The 21,006-nt window shown below is 41.7% G+C and overlaps 1 protein-coding gene across 1 annotated transcript in view; it reads right to left on the bottom strand.

The window, feature by feature from the left end:
• Positions 1–818: 818 nt before the first annotated feature.
• The window catches only part of LOC139583210 (transmembrane protein 151B-like), a 32,461-nt gene continuing 12,273 nt past the window's right edge, over positions 819–21,006 (bottom strand). The window contains exon 2 of the mRNA XM_071414043.1: positions 819–9,043. Coding sequence (XP_071270144.1) covers positions 7,583–9,043 — 1,461 coding nt within the window. The 3' untranslated portion in view covers positions 819–7,582. The remainder of the gene's footprint in view (positions 9,044–21,006) is intronic.

The following is a 21,006-nucleotide window of genomic DNA, read 5'->3' on the forward strand; positions in this document are numbered from 1 at the left end:
AGACACTGAAGTCTTTGGTTCAGATTTGGTTTATCCTGAACCAGCCTTGATTTGGCCAAAACGTAGACCTCAATGTTTGGTTCAGATTTGGTCCAGTCTGGACTGGCCTTGATTTGGTACAAAAATAGACGTCTACTTTCATTCAGAACTGAAAATTAACCTGATATCAACCTCCAGAAAATACATATTTTAAACGTTAATTCAGAACCGAAAATGAACCTGATATCAACCTCCAGAAAATACATATTTTAAACGTCCGGAAAATACATATTTTCACCTTTCATTCAGAACCTAAAATGAACCTAACTTCAACGTCTGGAAAATACCTATTTTAGATGTCTTTTCAATGAAATGTTTCTTACTGGGACTATTCGAGATTTGCAGGGTATAGGAGGGCCAATTTTTATTTTGCCTCACCTAGGGCTGAAAAACAGCCAGGACCGGTCCTGTGCTTCTCCATATCCCATGATTTAAAAACCCATAAAGGGCTAAATTATTTTCAGCTGATACACATGTTCAAAGTCTCCAACTCAAGGAACTTCAGAGCACACCTAGAAGTGTATTCAAAAAGCTTCTCAGAGTAGGAGTGCTGATCTAGGATCAGGTCCCCCTTGACCATATAATCTTATTCATTATGATCTAAAAGGCTAAACTGATTCTAGATCAGCACTCCTACTCTGAGAAGCTTTATGAATACACGTCTAGGTGTGCTCTGAAGTTCCTTGAGTTGGAGACTTTGAACATGTGTATCAGCTGAAAATAATTTAGCCCTTTATGGGTTTTTAAATCATGGGATATGGAGAAGCACAGGACCGGTTCCGGCTGTTTTTCAGCCCTAAGCGAGCCCTTACTGCCTTCTATCTGGGAAACAATCAACTAGCGCTATCAAATCGATAGACAGGGATAATAATACAAGGTTAAGGGGTAGAATATATGACAAACTTAAGGTGGATATCCAGACTACAATCCTGAGTTATAAGGCTTGCATAGATGTGCTATAGATGAGGTGAGACCCCATTGTTTTGCATCTAGTTACAATTTCCAGTGGCAAGTTGCAACTAGCGTTATAAAGGTAATAGGTATAAGGAAGAAACACATCAAGAGAAAGAAACAATATTACACCTGCAAGAGATATAACAGTATATGGTTAATGCTATTTTTGTTATTGCTCATAAGATGATTACAATATACACAGGCAGTTAGGAAAGCTAAGGCTAGCTTTTTCAAACAGAAATTTGCATCCTGTAGAACAAACTCCAAAAAGTTCTGGGACACTGTAAAGTCCATGGAGAATAAGAGCACCTCCTCCCAGCTGCCCACTGCACTGAGGCTAGGAAACACTGTCACTACCGATAAATTCACAATAATTGAGAATTTCAATAAGCCTTTCTCTACGGCTGGCCATGCTTTCCACATGGCTACCCCTACCCCGGTCAACAGCCCTGCGCTCCCCACAGCAACTCGCCCAAACCTCCCCCACTTCTCCTTCACCCATATCCAGATAGCCGATGTTCTGAAAGAGCTGCAAAATCTGGACCCCTACAAATCAGCAGGGCTAGACAATCTGGACCCTCTCTTTCTAAAATTATTGCAACCTCTATTACTAGCCTGTTCAACCTCTCTTTCGTTTTGTCTGAGATTTCCATAGATTGGAAAGCTGCCGCGGTCATCCCCCTCTTTAAAGGGGGAGACTCTCTAGACCCAAACTGCTACAGACCTATATCTATTCTACCCTGCCTTTCTAAGGTCTTCGAAAGCCATGTTAACAGATTACCGACCATTTCGAATCTCACCGTACCTTCTCCGCTATGCAATCTGGTTTCAGAGCTGATCATGGGTGTACCTCAGCCACGCTCAAGGTCCTAAACGATATCATAACCGCCATCGATAAGAGACATCACTGTGCAGCCGTATTCATCGACCTGGCTAAGGTTTTCGACTCTGTCAATCACAACATTCTTATTGGCAGACTCAACAGACTTGGTTTCTCAAATGATTGCCTCGCTTGGTTCACCAACTACTTCTCCGATAGAGTTCAGTATGTCAAATCGGAGGGCATGTTGTCCGGACCTCTGGCCGTCTCTATGGGGGTGCCACAGGGTTCAATTCTCAGGCCGACTCTCTTCTCTGTAAACATCAATGATGTCGCTCTCGCTGCTGGTGATTCTTTGATCCACCTCTACGCAGATGACACCATTCTGTATACCTCTGGCCCTTCGTTGGACACTGTATTAACTAACCTCCAGATGAGCTTCAATGCCATACAACTCTCCTTCCGTGGCCTCCAACTGCTCTTAAATGCAAGTAAAACTAAATGCATGCTCTTCAACCGATCGCAGCCCGCACCTGCCCGCCCGTCCAGCATCACTACGCTGGACGGTTCTGACTTAGAATATGTGGACAACTACAAATACCTAGGTGTCTGGTTAGACTGTAAACTCTCCTTCCAGACTCACATTAAACATCTCCAATCCAAAATGAAATCTAGAATCGGCTTCCTATTTCGCAACAAAGCATCCTTCACTCATGCTGCCAAACATACCCTAGTAAAACTGACCATCCTACCAATCCTCGACTTCGGCGATGTCATTTACAAAATAGCCTCCAACACTCTACTCAACAAATTGGATGCAGTCTATCACAGTGTCATCCGTTTTGTCACCAAAGCCCCATATACTACCCACCACTGCGACCTGTGTGCTCTCGTTGGCGGGCCCTCGCTTCATACTCGTCACCAAACCCACTGGCTCCAGGTCATCTACAAGTCTCTGCTAGATAAAGCCCCACCTTATCTCAGGTCACTGGTCACCATAGCAGCACCCACCCGTAGCACACGCTCCAGCAGGTATATCTCAATGGTCACCCCCAAAGCCAATTCTTCCTTTGGCTGCCTCTCCTTCCAGTTCTCTGCTACCATTGACTGGAACAAACTGCAAAGATCTCTGAAGCTGGAGACTCTTACCTACCTCACTAGCTTTAAGCACCAGCTGTCAGAGCATCTCACAGATCACTGCACCTGTACATAGCTCATCTGTAATTAGCCCATCCAATCTACCTCATCCCCAAACTGTATTTATTTATTTATCTTGCTCCTTTGCACCCCAGTATCTAAACTTGCACATTCATCTTCTGCACATCCTACCGTTCCAGTGTTTAATTGCTATATTGTAATTAATTTGCCACCATAGCCTATTTATTGCCTTACCTCTCTTATCCTACCTCATTTGCACATGCTGTATATAGATTATTCTACTGTATTATTGATTGTATGTTTGTTTATTCCATGTGTAATTCTGTGTTGTTGTATGTGTCGATCTGCTTTGCTTTATCTTGGCCAGGTCGCAGTTGCAAATGAGAACTTGTTCTCAACTATCCTACCTGGTTAAATAAAGGTTAAATAAAATAAATAAATAAATGAATTACCAGATTTCACAAAATATGTCTAATTTTGTAGGTAAAGCTAATTAGCTGGAACTGGAATTGCTAGGGGGCTGTCCCACGTGGGAGAAAATGTAGGGTAAATAGCGCTGCACAGCTTCCAGTAAACAGTCGCTTTCAAAATAGGGATTATTTTGGCAAAGAGGTAAGCCAGTAATTCTGCCTGTAGATTATGCATGTTTGAACTACACATTGACACATTCAGTCCGAAGCGGGAGTTTAAAAAAAGACTTACTAGTCACCAAAGTTCTGGAGCATGTCTTTAAGTGATCAGTCCAGTCAATCCAATCACATAACAACACCAGCAGATAATGCTTGTCATTTCTGAGGTAAGAAATGAAATTGTCAGTAGGAGACCAAGAAGTGAGAATCTACCCTTGATGTATTGATCTAATAACGATTTATGAATTGTAAGCGTGACGCCCTGGGCATAGATTACTGAGCTCTGCCGGCACACCCCCCTGAATTCACCAGGGTTATGCCAAGGTTGACTGACTGGCTATCAGCTTAGCTCTTATCCTGGGCCTTATTGACTCCAGCTTCTTAGGTAAGCTTTATGTTGATCACAGCAACAAAACCCTTTGACTGCTACCTTCAAAACCATAATATTATATTGATGTTTTAGGGGACTGGGGGCAGTGGGTTTGTTGGATTTTCCAGTTTATGAGCTGAGCACCCTTTCTGTGTAGTTTATATATTGGTTCTGTACACGTTTATTGAACTTTTTTACAAATATTATTTACATGTCTTGCAAAAGGTCATGCAAATGTGGTTTATGCCTGGGCTTTCCTTGAAAAAAATTATAGTGGAAATTAGATATTCGTACATAGAAAATGAGATCAGTTGTGATTATGCTTATTCTCAGATCTTCAAAAATCCTCATGGTATATTATTAGAGCTGACATTATCCGTGTTTGAACACAGGCCATAATCTATTTTAGATCTCTGTGATGGCTGATAGGCATCAGCATGTGGTCCAGCTTGTTAGCCTGCTTTTTCTAACAATAGACAAAGCACATCTTGAATAATTGGTGCCAGCCTCACTTAGATGTCCTGTCTCATCAGAAGCCACTGAAAACTAGAAGTAAAATACAGTATACAGTATATTGCTATCAACAGTGAATGTTGAGTTGATCTGTTACTAAGTTTATTTCTGGTTGGTTGGTTGGTTTGTTGGATGTATGAATGGGTAGGAGAGATACAGTACCAGTCAAAAGTTTGGACACACCTACTCATTCAAGGGTTTTTCTTTATTTGTACTATTTTCTACATTGTAGAGTAATAGTGAAGACATCAAAACTATGAAATAACACATATGGAGTCACGTAGTAACCAAAAGTGTTAAACAAATCAAAATATATTTTATATTTGAGATTCTTCAAAGTAGCCACCCTTTGCCTTAATGACAGCTTTGCACACTCTTGGCATTCTCTCAACCAACATCATGAGGAATGCTTTTCCAACAATCTTGAAGGAGTTCCCACATATACTGAGCACTTGTTGGCTGCTTTTCCTTCACTCTGCGGTCTAACTCATCCCAAACCATCTCAATTCTTCTCTTACACAGCCTGGAGGTGTGTTTTGGGTCATTGTCCTGTTGAAAAACAAACGATAGTCCCACTAAGCGCAAACCAGATGGGATGGTGTATGGCCGCACCCCGACACGTCACAGCTCCTCCTCCATACTTCACGGTGGGAACCACACATGTGGAGATCATCCATTCACCTACTTTGCATCTCACAAAGACACGGCGGTTGGAACCAAAAATCTAAAATTTGGATTTATCAGACCAAAGGACAGATTTCCACCGGTCTAATGTCCATTGCTCGTGTTTCTTGGCCCAAGCAAGTCTCTTCTTATTATTTATATTTTTTTATTGAACCTTTATTGAACTTATTGTTGTCCTTTTAGTAGTGGTTTCTTTGCAGCAATTCAACCATGAAGGCCTGATTCACACAGTCTCCTCGGAACAGTTGATGTTGAGATGTGTCTGTTACTTGAACTCTGTGAAACATTTATTTGGGTTGCAATCTGAGGTGTAGCTAACTCTAATGAACTTATCCTCTACAGCAGAGGTAACTCTGGGTCTTCCTTTCCTGTGGCGGTCCTCATGAGAACCAGTTTCATCATAATGCTTGATGGTTTTTGCAACTGCACTTGAAGAAACTTAAAGTTCTTGCCATTTTCCAGATTGACTGGCCTTCATGTCTTAAAGTAATGATGGACTGTCGTTACTCTTTGCTTATTTGAGCTGTTCTTGCCATAATATGGATTTGGGGTGGTATATCTTCTGTATACCACCGCAACCATGTCACAACACAACTGGCTCAAACACATTAAGAAGGAAAGAAATTCCTCAAATTAACTTTTAACAAGGCACACCTGTTAATTGAAATGCATTCCAGGTGACTACCTCATGAAGCTGGTTGGGAGAAATCCAAGAGTGTGCAAAGCTGTCATCAAGGCAAAGGGTGGCTACTCAAACATAATATATATTTTGATTTGTTTAACACTTTTTTGGTTACCACATGATTCCGTATGTGTTATTTCATAGGTCTGATCTATTCACTATTCTAATAAAAGAAAGAAAGAAAAGCACTTGAATGAGTAGGTGTGTTCAAACTTTTGACTGGTACTGTATGTTGTTTAGGTGTTTTTTTAAGCCAAATTTAAGGTTTAAAGGACCCACAGTCAGGCACTTAAATCCCTAAACAAATAAGAGGTAGTTTGAAGCAAATTATTGTATGCATAATAAAAATTATTTTGAGAAAGAATAGTAATTGAAAATAGGGGACATGCTGAGGTTATTATTGACAGCTGATGTATTATTTAATCAGAAATATATTAAAATTAAGTGAAGAGTGACACAGTAATATTAAGAGTAAGGAACATGATGTGATGAAAGACTTCTCTCATGGATTCAGTTTGAAGTCCTTGTGTCCTTTAGTCCTTCTGTACTAAATTATTAATGGCTCTGACTATGTTGCTATATTTAGAGGGTCAGGAAGTGGGAATATCATTGCATCCTGTGATATTTTACTCCTGTTGCTAATTAAGTGAATGTTGTATCTACTGTATCTCCCATCATCATCATGAAAGAGCATTAATTCCAGAAAAACTTGTTGACCTCGAAACAAACAAATACACCATTCCATAGCCCCAAATGCGTTTAGATTTTAATGTTTGAATTGAGAACCATGAGCTCGAGGGAAAATGAATTATAGACTGTCTGAATTTACTTTGATACATGCAGCAACATTTTTAAAATGGCCAGAAATGCATTTACGGGGGAGGAAAGGTCTGATTGTTTTCAACTTTTCCTGCTTTCAATAATTTGTGTGGTGTGATGGTTTTCCTTGCCATCTCCAAATTGCTCTCTAAGGCTTGAATAAATATTGTTTATGTTCCTTAAGTTCACGCCCCACTTATGAGTCAACTCCAATGGAGGCCTCTACTGTTGAGCTGTGTCGGGATTTTCAGTCACAAGATATCCCTTCTAAGCCTCTCACAAAATAACCAATTTCATCAATTTAATCCAACATCACAAACAGATGTTCTCATTAAAGTTGCACAAAATGCACTATGATTTAAGTTGGAGTTTTTTCTTAGTCCAAATGTCTGTTAGTGTACCTTGCTTACACATATTCTCTATTTATAGGTAATGTGGAAGCTAGCATGAACTGATATGAACAGAGCATTGTGATTGGTCCAGAATGGTGGTGCTGTGCAACATCATTCTCAGAACACTAAGTCCATTTGTCTCAGACTGACTATGCTTGTGAATGTCGTTTTTTCAAACAATCTTTGAGATAGTTACATTGTCTATTACTTACTACGATGAACATATCATTGGAGGACATCATTTGAGATGGGCTGGGCTACAAGGGAAGGTATTGGAAAGGTGGAGTGAGCATCCAAAAGGTGCATTTAATCCAGTACTGTGTGGAGTTTGTCTTTGACAAACTGTGTTGAAAGAGGTCTGGAAGGGGTCCGGAATGCCTGTGGTGTGTCGTTCTGTGGTCTAATTGGGGGGGAAAATAGATCCATATAAGCCTTCCCTGGAAGGGAAAAGAAGATCTACTATTCAGTCATCAACCTCCAGCAGAAAGGACAGTGACATTACATTCCTTGTTCAGGTCTAGACTAGGTGGGAGTTAGGGTGGTCTCCACGCAGGATCCGTTCATGTGCAGCGAATGGTTCAGGCAGCCCTCGTTGCGGTGCACAATGAGCACGGGGAAGTAGAGTGCGTCCTGGTAGTCCGGTGGGTTCTCCTCACTAGTTGGCTGGTCCGACGATGTCAGGCAGCGCGTGCTCTCTGTGGGGCACGACGTCTCATTGAGGCTGCCGCTGCTCCGCCACAAGCAGCTGCGCCGCGAACCGTAGAGCCGCGACAATGAGAAACGGCTGGCGCTGAAGGGGATGTGTGGGCTAGTCCCGTTGCAGATGTTCAGAGCACTGCGCGAGAAGATGGATGAGCTGCTGATGGTGCGGGGGCAGCGCTCGCAGTTCTGCTGGTAGCTGCCATAGCTGCCGCACACCGAGTAGGTGTTGGCATTGCTGTCGCCACCTGAGGAGAGCTGAGCAAGGTCCATGAGAACAGCCTCAGAATAGCTGGGCACCAGCTGCTGGTTGGAGCGGATGTGCCACTCCAGCTCGGTGCAATCGATGGTGTTGACCCTAGGGATGTGGTGGCAGTATGGTCGCTCCTCGGACGGTGTGACAGGGACATAGTCGAAGCCGAACAGCTTCTCCACATGGTAGTGGAGGTAGGCTGTGCGGTACTCGGTCAGTACACGCAGCGGCCAGGAGAAGGTGAAGGCAGCGGCTGCCCAGAACACGTAGTTGGACACGTACCAGGGCAGGTGGTCCAGGTCCGAAAAGGCAATCATATACTCCTTAAAGTCTACATTCTTCAGGTGCATGCCCTCGCGGGCCTCCATGTAGTCGTCCAGGCCCTCGTTCTCGGTGAAGAAGCGGGCCCGCTGGGTTAGGTAGGAGTTCTCCGACTCCACATTGGCAAAGCTAAAGCACTTGGTGAACCTCAGCTTGGTGACGGGGAAGCTGTCCAGGCCCTGCAGCTGCTTGGAGATGTCCTTCACGCCGCAGTTGCCGTAGTTAAACTCCGCCTCGGCCACGTGCGTGTTGACACGCTGATGATACACTTGCGTGGTGGTGTAGGCATCGCCGTTACGGTAGCGCGTCACTTGCCGTGTGCGCCGCACGTAATGATAGCTGATGGCCTTCCACCAGATGCAGGGTGTGGCCTGCTGCATGCGCCCGATGCGCTCACCCACACTCTCCAAGTCCACCTTGTACAGCAGTGCGTTGTGGGTGCGGCAGTGCCAGCACTCCACCAGGTAGACCACGTATAGCATGACCATGAAGGCCACAGGAATGTAGATGTATCCGTTGGAGCAAGGGCTTTCGTGATACATCATTGACTTGACCTTGTAGGCACTGTCGAAGGAAAGCCGCGTCACCTTGGTCACGTGGCACCAGGTCATGGCCCCCACGCAGCCGTACATGAGTAGGGACAGGAGCAGGCATTTCCAGTGGCTATCCCTGCACAGGGACTTACTGAGGGACTGCTTCAGGGGCCACTGCTGCACAGGGGGAAAAGGAGAGAGAAAATACCAATGAGTCTGGGAAAACATACCTGTAAGCATTGTTGTGCTAACCATTATACATACAGTGAGAAAATACATATCAAATGCACAATGAGAATGATGAATTGATGGATATTTGAAGCAATAGCAGAAACAGTAAACTTTAAAGAATTTGAGCCAAAAACAACTACTCTTTGCAACACATGAAATATTCAGCTTTCTAAGTGCTTTGACATATCTTATGCATGAGCAAAGAGCTGCTTGCTCATGTCTTTGCTTGTTATGATCAAACAGCTCAGACTTTATCTGAACTTTCACATGATCAACCTCCCCACGAGAATCTTTTTGTTTCCATTTCTTTTTTAAATTTATACTATTCAATTTTTCATATTTTTTCCAACACTAGGTACAAACATACACATGCAAACATTGATTTACAGATGCACACAAACAACGACTACATCTCATCAGCCTGGATCCGCATGCTCACACTCCCTTCCCTAGTGCCTGCATTATTGTTTGCCACATGGCCTTAAATTGTACAGATTTGTTTTTCTCAGTCGCCTATGTATACATTTTTTTCAAGATGAGTGATGAGAAGAGAATCAGCCCATTGGGTATCTCACTATACCCCCATATGCCATGTCTTGAAATTTGCAGACAGATTAAAAGTACATTTACATTGTAATACTTATGACAGCCAACTTTATAGCTCTGCCCATTACTTTTGGACTTCATAGCATTCCTAGAAAGCATGGATTATTGAGTCTGTCACGTTCCTGACCTGTTTTCTCTTGTTTTGTATTTATTTAGTATGGTCAGGGCGTGATTTGAATGGGTTGTCTATGTGTTGTTTTCTATGTTGGGGTTTTGTGCGTTCGGCCTGGTATGATTCTCAATCAGAGGCAGCTGTCAATCGTTGTCCCTGATTGAGAATCATACTTAGGCAGCCGGGGTTCACGTGTGTGTTTGTGGGTGTTTGTATGTCGTGTCAGTGTTCGTGCCACACGGGACTGTTTTCGGTTTGGTCACGTTTGTTGTTTTTGTAAATGTTCAGTTTTCGTTCATTAAATAATGACCACTTTCCACTCTGCGTCTTGGTCCGATCCCTACACCTCCTCTTCTGACGAAGTGGAGGAAATCTGCCGTTACAGAGTCATTGTTAGTTTTACACTTAAGATATGACTCTGCCATTGTGCTGTAGAATTTTTATTTTGTCTCTTGTATAATAAATTCATTCTATACAATAGTTTATACTGGATTAAGTTTACATTTTCGTTAACTGTAATTTCATTAGTAATGCTCCAACATTCCCTCAATCTTGTGCCAACATCAGTTATTTTTAAGTCTTGGTTCCAATAGTTTATATTTTTTCTAATTAATTGGTTATGCTCTCTGTAAGATTTTGTATGTCTTACCTATCATGTGAACATCTCTTTCTGACTCAAATAAGATTCCCTCAAGGTTGCTCTGATGTCCAAAAGATTTAAAATAAAAAAAATTGTGATATGTAACTTTTAAGTTGCATCGATTTGAAAATATCTACATTGGTCAGACCAAAATAGATTTTTTATTCTATCATGGAAATAAATGTATTTCCTGTTACCAAGTCATTTACGGTATCTATGCCTTTAGTTTTCCATGTGGACCAATTTATTGGTGAATTCTGAAAAGCTATCCAAGGATTGTTCCGTAGGGGTTGTGTTTTTAGGGAGTGATATTTGTTCTTGTAGAATAAGTGTATTTTTCTTCCATATTGTTATAGTGTTCTTAACTATGAAGTTGTTAACGTTCTTAGCTTTATCCTTTGAAAATAAAAAGATTCTGGGGATGAGCATGAGCATCTTCAACATGTACCGATTGTTCCCCTTTAGTGCATTTAACTATATGTCACAAGTAAAAGCCTTGGGTAGTGAGCTGATACAATTCCAAGTCTGGAAGGTTAAAAACTCCCTCACACTTAGGAAGATGTAAAACTTTCTTTTTTATTCTATGACCGGGTATACTTTTTTAAAGAATATCTTCGGTGGGGTAATTGGTATTACCAAAAATAAATACATTCCATTACATTCTGAAGAGGCTTATACTTACCTGTAAGATTTATGGGAAGAGTGTACCATTTAATTAAATCTGCTTTCATATGTGACTCGTTTCAGGAAACTGGGGTAGGAGAGCCATTTGAACGTAAACATTTTTTAAATCAAAATGCGTATTTTTTGGGGCAGAAATGCCTTCTGGAACATATGAACTTTCATGTCCCTTAATTACAAACTTGTATGCTATCTGGAAATATGAATAAAAATAGTTAAATTATGAGCCTAGTTAGTTTAGCTACGGAAAAAGTGAGGAACATTCCCGCTAGCCATGATTGGCTGAGATAATGGGGGGCTGGACATGCCGAGAGATGAGTTCGGATTAGTCTTGCAGGTTGCACGCGTCTGTCTATAACATGAGCTGGTCAGTATATGTAGGTAATCCTTTCTAACGCTGCCTTTTTTAAAGGTATCACATAGTAGAACTGCAAAACTGTTGCTCTCCACTTTCTGGAGGACCGAGATTTGAAATCAGTGGAATACCGGATGGAATTAGAGAATGATAACTAAGGAGATGGAGATAATTCTGGCATTTGATTGCAAATGTGTAGAGGAAGTCAAAAAGAGAACACACAGAAGGCTGTTGTATAAAACACCTGTCTCCGGATTACTTCAAATTTAGGGCAACCATGGCATCCGTGACAGAGAGGGAGAAGCGTCCACCCATGCATACAGATGTCTAAGCTACATTTTCAGATATTACACGTTTCTAATTTTGTCAAAAAGTTGTTTTCATTTCAAGTTAAAGCATACTAGCTAGCTAACGTTATGTGTATGATCTGTGTAGTAATATTATTCGTATCTCAGAGCCATTTGCATTGCTAGCTATAGCCTAAAGTTAGCCAGCTAGCTACCATTGAACCTGGTTGGTTAGCTACCTGAAGATTCATGCATGGTAGTAATGTTAAGAGTTGAGATTATGGTTCATTGTTTAGCTAGCTAGCTACATGACTAAACAAAAGACTCCACTACTATGCAAGTAACCATTTCAATAGAATGTTCATGATGTCACTGCAACAACTGTCGATAGACATAGATGGTAAATTCGCTCTGGCAATTTACTCCGATTTCAGAGCACTCTCATCTGAGTGTGCCAGAGTGCAGAATAACTGACAAATTTACAAACGCTCAACACCCGTTGAATATGGCCGGTGTCAGTAAACGTCAACAAAAAAGCGTAATTAAATTGTTGCCAGCAGCACAGTTACAGTCACCAACGCTCTAGATAACATAAAAACAGCCTAACCAGCTCTGCCAGGGTGAGTAAAATGGTCAGAGTGAGCTGTTCTCTCATTTGTCTCTGGAAGTAGCTAGCCAACGTTAGCCAGTTAGTTTGTGTTCTTCACTGCTGTTGTTAGGTCAGAACGCTTGGAACAACCTTACTTCTCGGCCAGAGTGTCCAGTGTGCGCTCTGAACGCTCCGAGAGCGAAATGCTCTGAATTTATGAATGCACTCTGAGCACAGTCCAGATTGAATTTACGAACACACCCATAGTTTAAACCAGCCTTTAGTCTAGAAATCTTTGGTTTGTTAGTACGTGGCCTCACATGTGAATCCTTAAAGAGATGGGTGGGGCTAACGTTTAAGAGGGTGTGATCGATGCTGAATGGGTGTAGACAAAGAAGAGCTCTCCAGTAAGGTTTACCAAAACATTCAAGGGCCATTTTTCTCAAAAGTGAGGTTACAAGTTTATCAACTTTCAAAGCAGAATTACTTTCTCATTGTTCCTCAGCTGTAGTGTATGATATACAATTTTCTAGCTCTGAGTCTCTACTTTTATCCAATGTAAAAAAAATATATATATATTCAAATTTTGCTACATAAGACCGAATTGAGCCGGTCGGTCACATATTGTTAAGTAAGTTATATATTTGTTTGTTGTCACCTAAGTTTTTTATATTTTTTGTGGTACACTTAAAGGATTGCTGTAGATTGTGAGTTATTCTATTTCTTTTTCCTATGACTATTATTTTGTTTTTTTCCAGATTAGTTTTATATCCTGATATTTTTGAGTATTCTGAAAATATACCAAGGGGGCATTTAGTTTTCAATATTGGTCAGGTATATCAGGAGTTCATCTGCAAATATGTTTAGTTCATATTCATGTTTACAAACACTGATACCCGATATGTTTGTTCCATGTCTAATTCTTTCTGCAAGAGGTTCAAGTGCCAGTGCAAACAGGAGGGGGGAGAGGGTACATCCCTGTCTTGTGCCACTTTCTAAAGCAATTTCATCAGATAATATATAATTTGTGTATATTTTTGCTTTAGGACATTTTCTATAATATTTGTATTAAATGAATTATTTCAGCAGGAAAATTGAAAGCTTCCAAAGTTTTTAATAGAAAAGGCCATTCAAGACCGCCAAAAGTCTTTTGGCATCAACATCCATTATTGATAAACCTATATCTTGTTTTTTTGCATATTATATTAAATTGAAATATATTCTTGTATTTGTTTGTAAGTGTCTATTTTTAATAAACCCTGTTTGATTGATATGTATAAATTCTGGTAAGACTTTTGACAGTCTATTGCTTATAAGATTTGTGACCGACTGCCATGATCCGGTCTTATGTTGCAAAATTTGAAATTGTGCTTTTTACATTGGATAAAAGCAGAGACTCAGAGCTACAAAATGGTATATCATACACTGCATTTGAGGAACAATGGGAAAGTAATTCTGCTTTGAAAGTTGATAAACTTGTAACCTCACTTTTGAGAAAATGGTCTTTGAATATTTTGCTACTACTACTGGAGAGCTCTTCTTTGTCTACACACATTTAGAATCGTTCACACCCTCTTAACCTTTAGCTCCACCAATCTCTTTAAGGGTTGATCCGAGTGTTCTGACCAAACAATAGCAGTCAAGCACCCAAGCTAACAATTGTCGCAGTGTGTCACGCCCTGGCCATAGAGATTTTTATTCTCTATTTTGGTTAGGCCAGGGTGTGACTAGAGTGGGCATTCTAGTTTCTTTATTTCTATGTTTTCTATTTCTTTGTTTTTGGCCGAGTGTGGTTCCCAATCAGAGGCAGCTGTCTATCGTTGTCTCTGATTGGGAATCATACCTAGGCAGTCCCTTTTCCCTCTTTCATTTGTGGGTAGTTATTTTCTGTTTAGTGTCTGCACCTGACAGAACTGTTCGCTTTTTTGTTTTGTTACTTTGTTCGAGTGTTTTTGATATTAAATAAAATCATGAACACTTACCACGCTGCGCTTTGGTCCACTCTTTCTGACGACGAGCGTTACAGAACTACCCACCAAAAAAGGACCAAGCAGCGTGTTCAAGAGGAGCAGGGATCCTGGGCCCAGGAGAAAAGAGAGTGGAGGAAATCCTGGACCTGGGAGGAGGTTATGGCAGGGGACAAGACCCTGCCATGGAAATAGATGGAAACAGCGAAGGAAGGAACGGCGACGATACGAGGGGACACGGCTAGCATGGAAACCCGAGAGGCAGCTCCAAAAAAGTTGAACTTGGACAATTTTGAAATGAGAATCTCATGGTTAACAGTATCAAAAGCCTTCCTTAGGTCCAGAAACACAGCCCCAACAACGCCCCCATTGTCCATCTTGGACTTCACATTTTCCAGAAGAAAGCAGTTGGCCGTTTCTGTAGAGTGTTTCGCTCTGAAGCCAAACTGCATGGAGTGTAATGTGAAGGGGCTGTTGTTGAGGTGGGCAATCAGTTGTTCTGCTACACACTTTTCAACAACCTTTGATACCACAGGTAGTATACTAATGGGCCTGTAGTTACTCACGTCAGCAGGGTTGCACGATTTAAAGATGGCCTTTATTATGGCCGACTTCCATACCCTTGGAAACACCCAGAGACCAATAGATGTGTTGGTGACCTTAGTAATGGGGCCAATGAGTGACTCTTTGTATTTTTTAAGAAAGGTAGAGTCCAGCCCAAACACATCTTTGGCTTTAGAGTTCTTTAGTGAGCTAATCACCTTGTTCACCTTTGACTCAGAAACCTCCCTTATGATGAAGACAGGTTGAATGTCATTTACTAGCACTGATCCCAAGAAACCAGTGGAGGGGTTCTGTGTCCGTACCCTGACAGAGTCAATAAAGTAGGAATTGAAGGCTATTGCTATTTCGACTGCATCCTGTGTTAGATTGTTATTCACCATGATTTCTAGTATTTTTGTAGTGTTACTATGGTCTTTCCCTTTTTTAGATTCTCCCAGATCAATTTAGAATTTCCCTTTGCTTCACCAATTATGTTAATAAAAAAGTTTGCTTTGGCCTGTCTGATTTCTTTCATCACCTTATTTCTCAACATGGTAAACCTACGTCTGTCATGCTCTAATTTGGATCTTAGGGCTATTTTTAGAGCATAATCTCGTTCTTTCATCAATTTCCAGATTTCTCAATTTAGCCAAGGAAGAGTGCTCTTTGGCCAGGTTTGGATTTGATTTTCTTTAGGAAACCATTTATTGTAGTCTGGATTGTGGATAGAAAAACCTGACTATCAGCTTCCACGTCTGTATAGGACAAGAGATCATTCCAGTTAATTCCCTTAATTGTGTTTTCAAAATAGTTTAATTCACTCTTAGGTATTCTTAGTTGATTTGGCTTTCTAACAGTAGAGAGGTTAAACCTGCTCTAAGACAGCTTTCTGGCCATAAGTGTCAGATTATGATCAGATAGCCCAGTAACCATATTGAATGATTTAGTCACTCTCTCTGGTTTATTACTGAACACTGAATCAATCTGTGTTTTAGAGCAACAAGTCACCCTGGTTGGCCCTTTAACTAGCTGTGTAAGGTCAAAGGAATTAGTGATCCATTTGATGGTTTTCCTACAAGTTTAATGTCTGCACCTGACAGAACTGTTCACTTTTTCATTTTGTTACTTTGTTTGAGTGTTTTTGATATTAAATGAAATCATGAACACTTACCACGCTGTGCTTTGGTCCACTCCTTCTGACGACGAGCGTTACACATTCTATTAAAATTGACACTTGCATAGTAGAGTCTTTTGTTAAGACATGTAGCTAGCTAGCTAGCTAAACAATGAACCATAATCACAACTCATGATGTTACTACCTTGCATGAATCTGCAGGTAGCTAACCAACCAGGTTCAATGTTAGCTAGCTAACATTAGGCTATGACTAGCCAAGCGAATGGCTCTGAGATACAAATATTAAGATCATACACATAACATTAGCTAGCGAGCCAGCCAGCTAACATTAGCTAGCTAGCTAACAGTACACTTTAACTTGAAATGAAAACGACTGTCAAAATTAGAAACGTGTAATAATTGAAAATGTAGCTAGCTGGGCTAGCTAGCTAGCTACATTTTCAATTATTACACGTTTCTAATTTTGACAGTCGTTTTCATTTCAAGTTAAAGTGTACTGTTAGCTAGCTAGCTACCTGCAGATTCATTCAGGGTAGTAACGTCATGAGTTTGATTTATGGTTTAGCTGGGCTAGCTAGCTAAACCATAAATCCAACTCATGACGTTACTACCCTGAATGAATCTGCAGGTAGCTAACCAACCAGGTTCAATGTTAGCTAGCTAACATTAGGCTATAACTAGCCAAGCTAATGGCTCTGAGATATGAATAAGATCAAACACGTAACATTAGCTAGCCAGCCAGCTAGCATTAGTTAGTTAGCTAACAGTACACTTTAACTTGAGTGGCATGTCTAGCCCACTCATTATCTCAGCCAATCATGGCTAGCAGGAAGGTTGCTGACTTTTTCTGTGGCTAAACCAACTACGCTTGTAATTTAACTATTTTATTCGTATTTTCAGATGGCATACAAGTTTGTTATTAAGGTACATGAAAGTTCACATGTTCCAGAAGGTATTTTTGCCAAAAAACAACACATTTTAATTTAAAAAACAAGATATTATGGCTCTCGTGTGAAGTAGTGACCCACATATACACCTAGTTTATCACATTTGTTATTATTTTATTGTCCCAGTCCATTAAACTTATGGGTCTATAATCAGTAGGGAACTCCAGATTTTCCTGCTTTTAATATAACTGAAATAACTGTTTGATACATGGAACTAGGAAGTACTGAATACTGAATTGAGTGCCATGTTTGTTTTCATGTGTAAATAGGGGCGCTATTTTGTGTAAATAGGGGCGCTCATTTTGTCCGAAAATGCTAAATAGAATTATATGGGAAAGCCTTCCATTCCTGGTGCTTTTATCCACGTGAATGTTTTAACAGTATATACTATTTATTTTTGGGTGATCTCTGTTTTTAGCAGAGATAATCACTTCAGGGTTGTTGAGTCTAAGAAGTCTATAGGATCTGTCCAACTGTTGTTTAATTCTGATTTATATACATTTTCAGAGACGCTTTCTAAAATGTAATTAATCACGTTATTTCCAATTTATGCATTTGTATGTTTATCTTTTTAAATTATAACTGGTATTCTTTTTGCTTGAGCTGTGAGATATTTACCAGGTCTATTTGCCATTAAGTAATATGCTTTATTTGACTTTATCATGTAATTGTTGGCTCTCTTCGAAAGTAAAAGATCGTATTCCTGCTTAATTTCACGTTTTATTTTCTTCTCTACGCCATCATCCAAGATGGCGTAGCAGTGCAGACATGTTTTGTTCGTCCTCTCTTGTACTTTTGTATTTTTTCGTCTTTTTTGTATATATTTCAATTTTATTTTCAATCTCTTCTCCATTTTTGTTAAATTATACCTTCCGGTAACCTGCCTCACCCAATGTGATACGGAACCGCTATTATTTTATTTTTTTTAGACCTTATAGCAAGAACCACATAGCCATCAGAAGCTAACCAGCTAATTAGCTACAAGCTATTTAGTAATTGTTAGTCACTGCTAGCGACCTTTACCTTCTGCACAGGTACCAGCCCTTTTTATATATATATATATATATATTTTGCCTGGAAAATACTCGCCAGCCTACCAGTAACGGACTGTCTCTCCACTACAACGTCGGATTCCTGCCGTAATCCCTGGACCATTACTCCTGATCTTCACAGCTAGCTAGCACCCACCGAGTTACCCAGTACCGAAGCTATCCCTGAGGCCCACCTCCCAGCCTACTCAGTTGTTCACCCGGACTCCACCCAAACACGGCTAGAACACACTACTCCACCGGATCCTTGCCGTAAGCTCTGGACCTTGGCACCGGATCACCGCTGCTACCGAGTGGCTATAGTGGCTAACACCCCTGTCCCGAAGCTAGCACCAGTTAGCCGTGAGCTAGGCGCATCTCCCAGCTAGAAAACTAAATTACTACAAATACAACTTTACTACAACTATTCGCCATCTGGCTTGAATCCTTAGTCGACACGGCGCCGCGCCCCGCCGCACCACCACGACTGGTCTGCCGACTGGTCTGCCGACGAGTAGGAGCAGACGCTTCTACTAGCCCCGAGCTACTAACTTTACTACTAAAATTAAACGCTGTGTCGCCCGCGTGCTAGCGTAGTAGCGACTACTCCGCGGCTTCCCTGTTCCTTCTATTGCTGCCCCCTGGACCCTATGATCACTTGGCTACATAGCTGATGCCTGCTGGACTGTCCATTAATCACAGTACTCCATTCTGTTTATTTATTTTTGTTTATCTGTCGCCGAGCCGCGAACTCAGGCCCTGTGTGTAGTTAACCGACCATCTCTGCCCATTCATAGCCATTTTACCTGTTGTTGTTTTAGCTGATTAGCTGTTGTTGTCTTACCCGTTGTTGTCTTAGCTAGCTCTCCAAATCAACACCTGTGATTACTTTATGCCTCGCTGTATGTCTCTCTCATATGTCAATATGCCTGTTGTTTAGGTTAGTTATCATTGTTTTAGTTTACAATGGAGCCCCTAGTTCCACTCATTATACCTTTGATACCTCCTTTGTCCCACCTCCCACACATGCGGTGACCTCACCCATTATAACCAGCTTATCCAGAGATACAACCTCTCTTATCATCACTCAGTGCCTGGGCTTACCTCCGCTGTACCCGCACCCCACCATACCCCTGGCTGCACATTATGCCCTGAATCTATTCTACCACGCCCAGAAATCTGCTTCTTTTATTCTTTGTCCCCAACGCTCTAGGCGACCAGTTTTGATAGCCTTTAGCCGTACCCTCATCCTATTCCTCCTCTGTTCCTCGGGTGATGTGGAGGTAAACCCAGGCCCTGCGTGTCCTCAGGCACCCTCATTTGTTGACTTCTGTGATCAAAAAAGCCTTGGTTTCATGCATGTCAACATCAGAAGCCTCCTCCCTAAGTTTGTTTTACTCACTGCTTTAGCACACTCCGCCAACCCTGATTTCCTTGCCGTGTCTGAATCCTGGCTTAGGAAGGCCACCAACAATTCTGAGATTTCCATACCCAACTACAACATTTTCCGCCAAGATAGAACTGCCAAAGGGGGAGGAGTTGCAATATACTGCAGAGATAGCCTGCAAAGGTCTGTCATGCTTTCCAGGTCTATACCCAAACAGTTTGAACTTCTAATTTTAAAAATTAACCTCTCCAGAAATAAGTCTCTCACTGTTGCTATCGACCCTCCTCCGCTCCCAGCTGTGCCCTGGACACCATTTGTGAATTGATCGCCCCCCATCTAGCTTCAGAGTTCGTTCTGTTAGGTGACCTAAACTGGGATATGCTTAACACCCCGGCAGTCCTACAATCTAAGCTATATGCCCTCAATCTCACACAAATCATCAAAGAACCCACCAGGTACAACCCTAAATCCGTAAATATGGGCACCCTCATAGACATTATCCTGACCAACTTGCCCTCCAAATACACCTCCGCTGTTTTCAATCAGGATCTCAGCGATCACTGCCTCATTGCCTGTTTCCGCTATGGGTCCGCGGTCAAACGACCACCCCTCATCACTGTCAAACGCTCCCTAAAACACTTCTGCGAGCAGGCCTTTCTAATCGACCTGGCCCGGGTATCCTGGAAGGATATTGACCTCATCCCGTCAGTCGAGGATGCCTGGTCATTCTTTAAAAGTAATTTCCTCACCATCTTAGATAAGCATGCTCCGTTCAAAAAATGCAGAACTAAGAACAGCTTTAGCCCTTGGTTCACTCCAGACCTGACTGCCCTTGACCAGCACATTAACATCCTGTGGCGGACTGCAATAGCATCGAATAGTCCCCGCGATATGCAACTGTTCAGGGAAGTCAGGAACCAATACACACAGTCAGTCAGGAAAGCAAAGGATAGCTTTTTCAAGCAGAAATTCGCATCCTGTAGCTCTAACTCCAAAAGGTTTTGGGACACTGTAAAGTCCATGGAGAACAAGATCACCTCCTCCCAGCTGCCCAATGCACTGAGGCTAGGTAACACGGTCACCACTGATAAATCCATGATAATCGAACATTTCAATAAGCATTTCTCAACGGCTGGCCATGCCTTCCTCCTGGCTACTCCAACCCCGGCCAACAGCTACGCCCCCTCCGCAGCTACTCGCCCAAACCTCCCCAGCTTCTCCTTCACCCAAATCCAGATAGCAGATGTTCTGAAAGAGCTGCAAAACCTGGACCCGTACAAATCAGCTGGGCTAGACAATCTGGACCCTCTCTTTCTAAAACTATCCGCCGCCATTGTTGCAACCCCTATTACCAGCCTGTTCAACCTCTATTTCGTATCGCCTGAGATCCCTAAAGATTGGAAAGCTGCCGCGGTCATCCCCCTCTTCAAAGATTCACCCTAGACCCAAACTGCTACAGACCTATATCCATCCTGCCCTGCCTATCTAAGTTAATAAACAGATCACTGACCATTTCGAATCCCACCGTACCTTCTCCGCTGTGCAATCTGGCTTCCGAGCCGGTCACGGGTGCACCTCAGCCACGCTCAAGTTCTAAACGATATCATAACCGCCATCGATAAAAGACAGTAC

This window comes from Salvelinus alpinus, chromosome 8 (assembly GCF_045679555.1).
Source record: "Salvelinus alpinus chromosome 8, SLU_Salpinus.1, whole genome shotgun sequence".
NCBI lineage: Eukaryota > Metazoa > Chordata > Actinopteri > Salmoniformes > Salmonidae > Salvelinus > Salvelinus alpinus.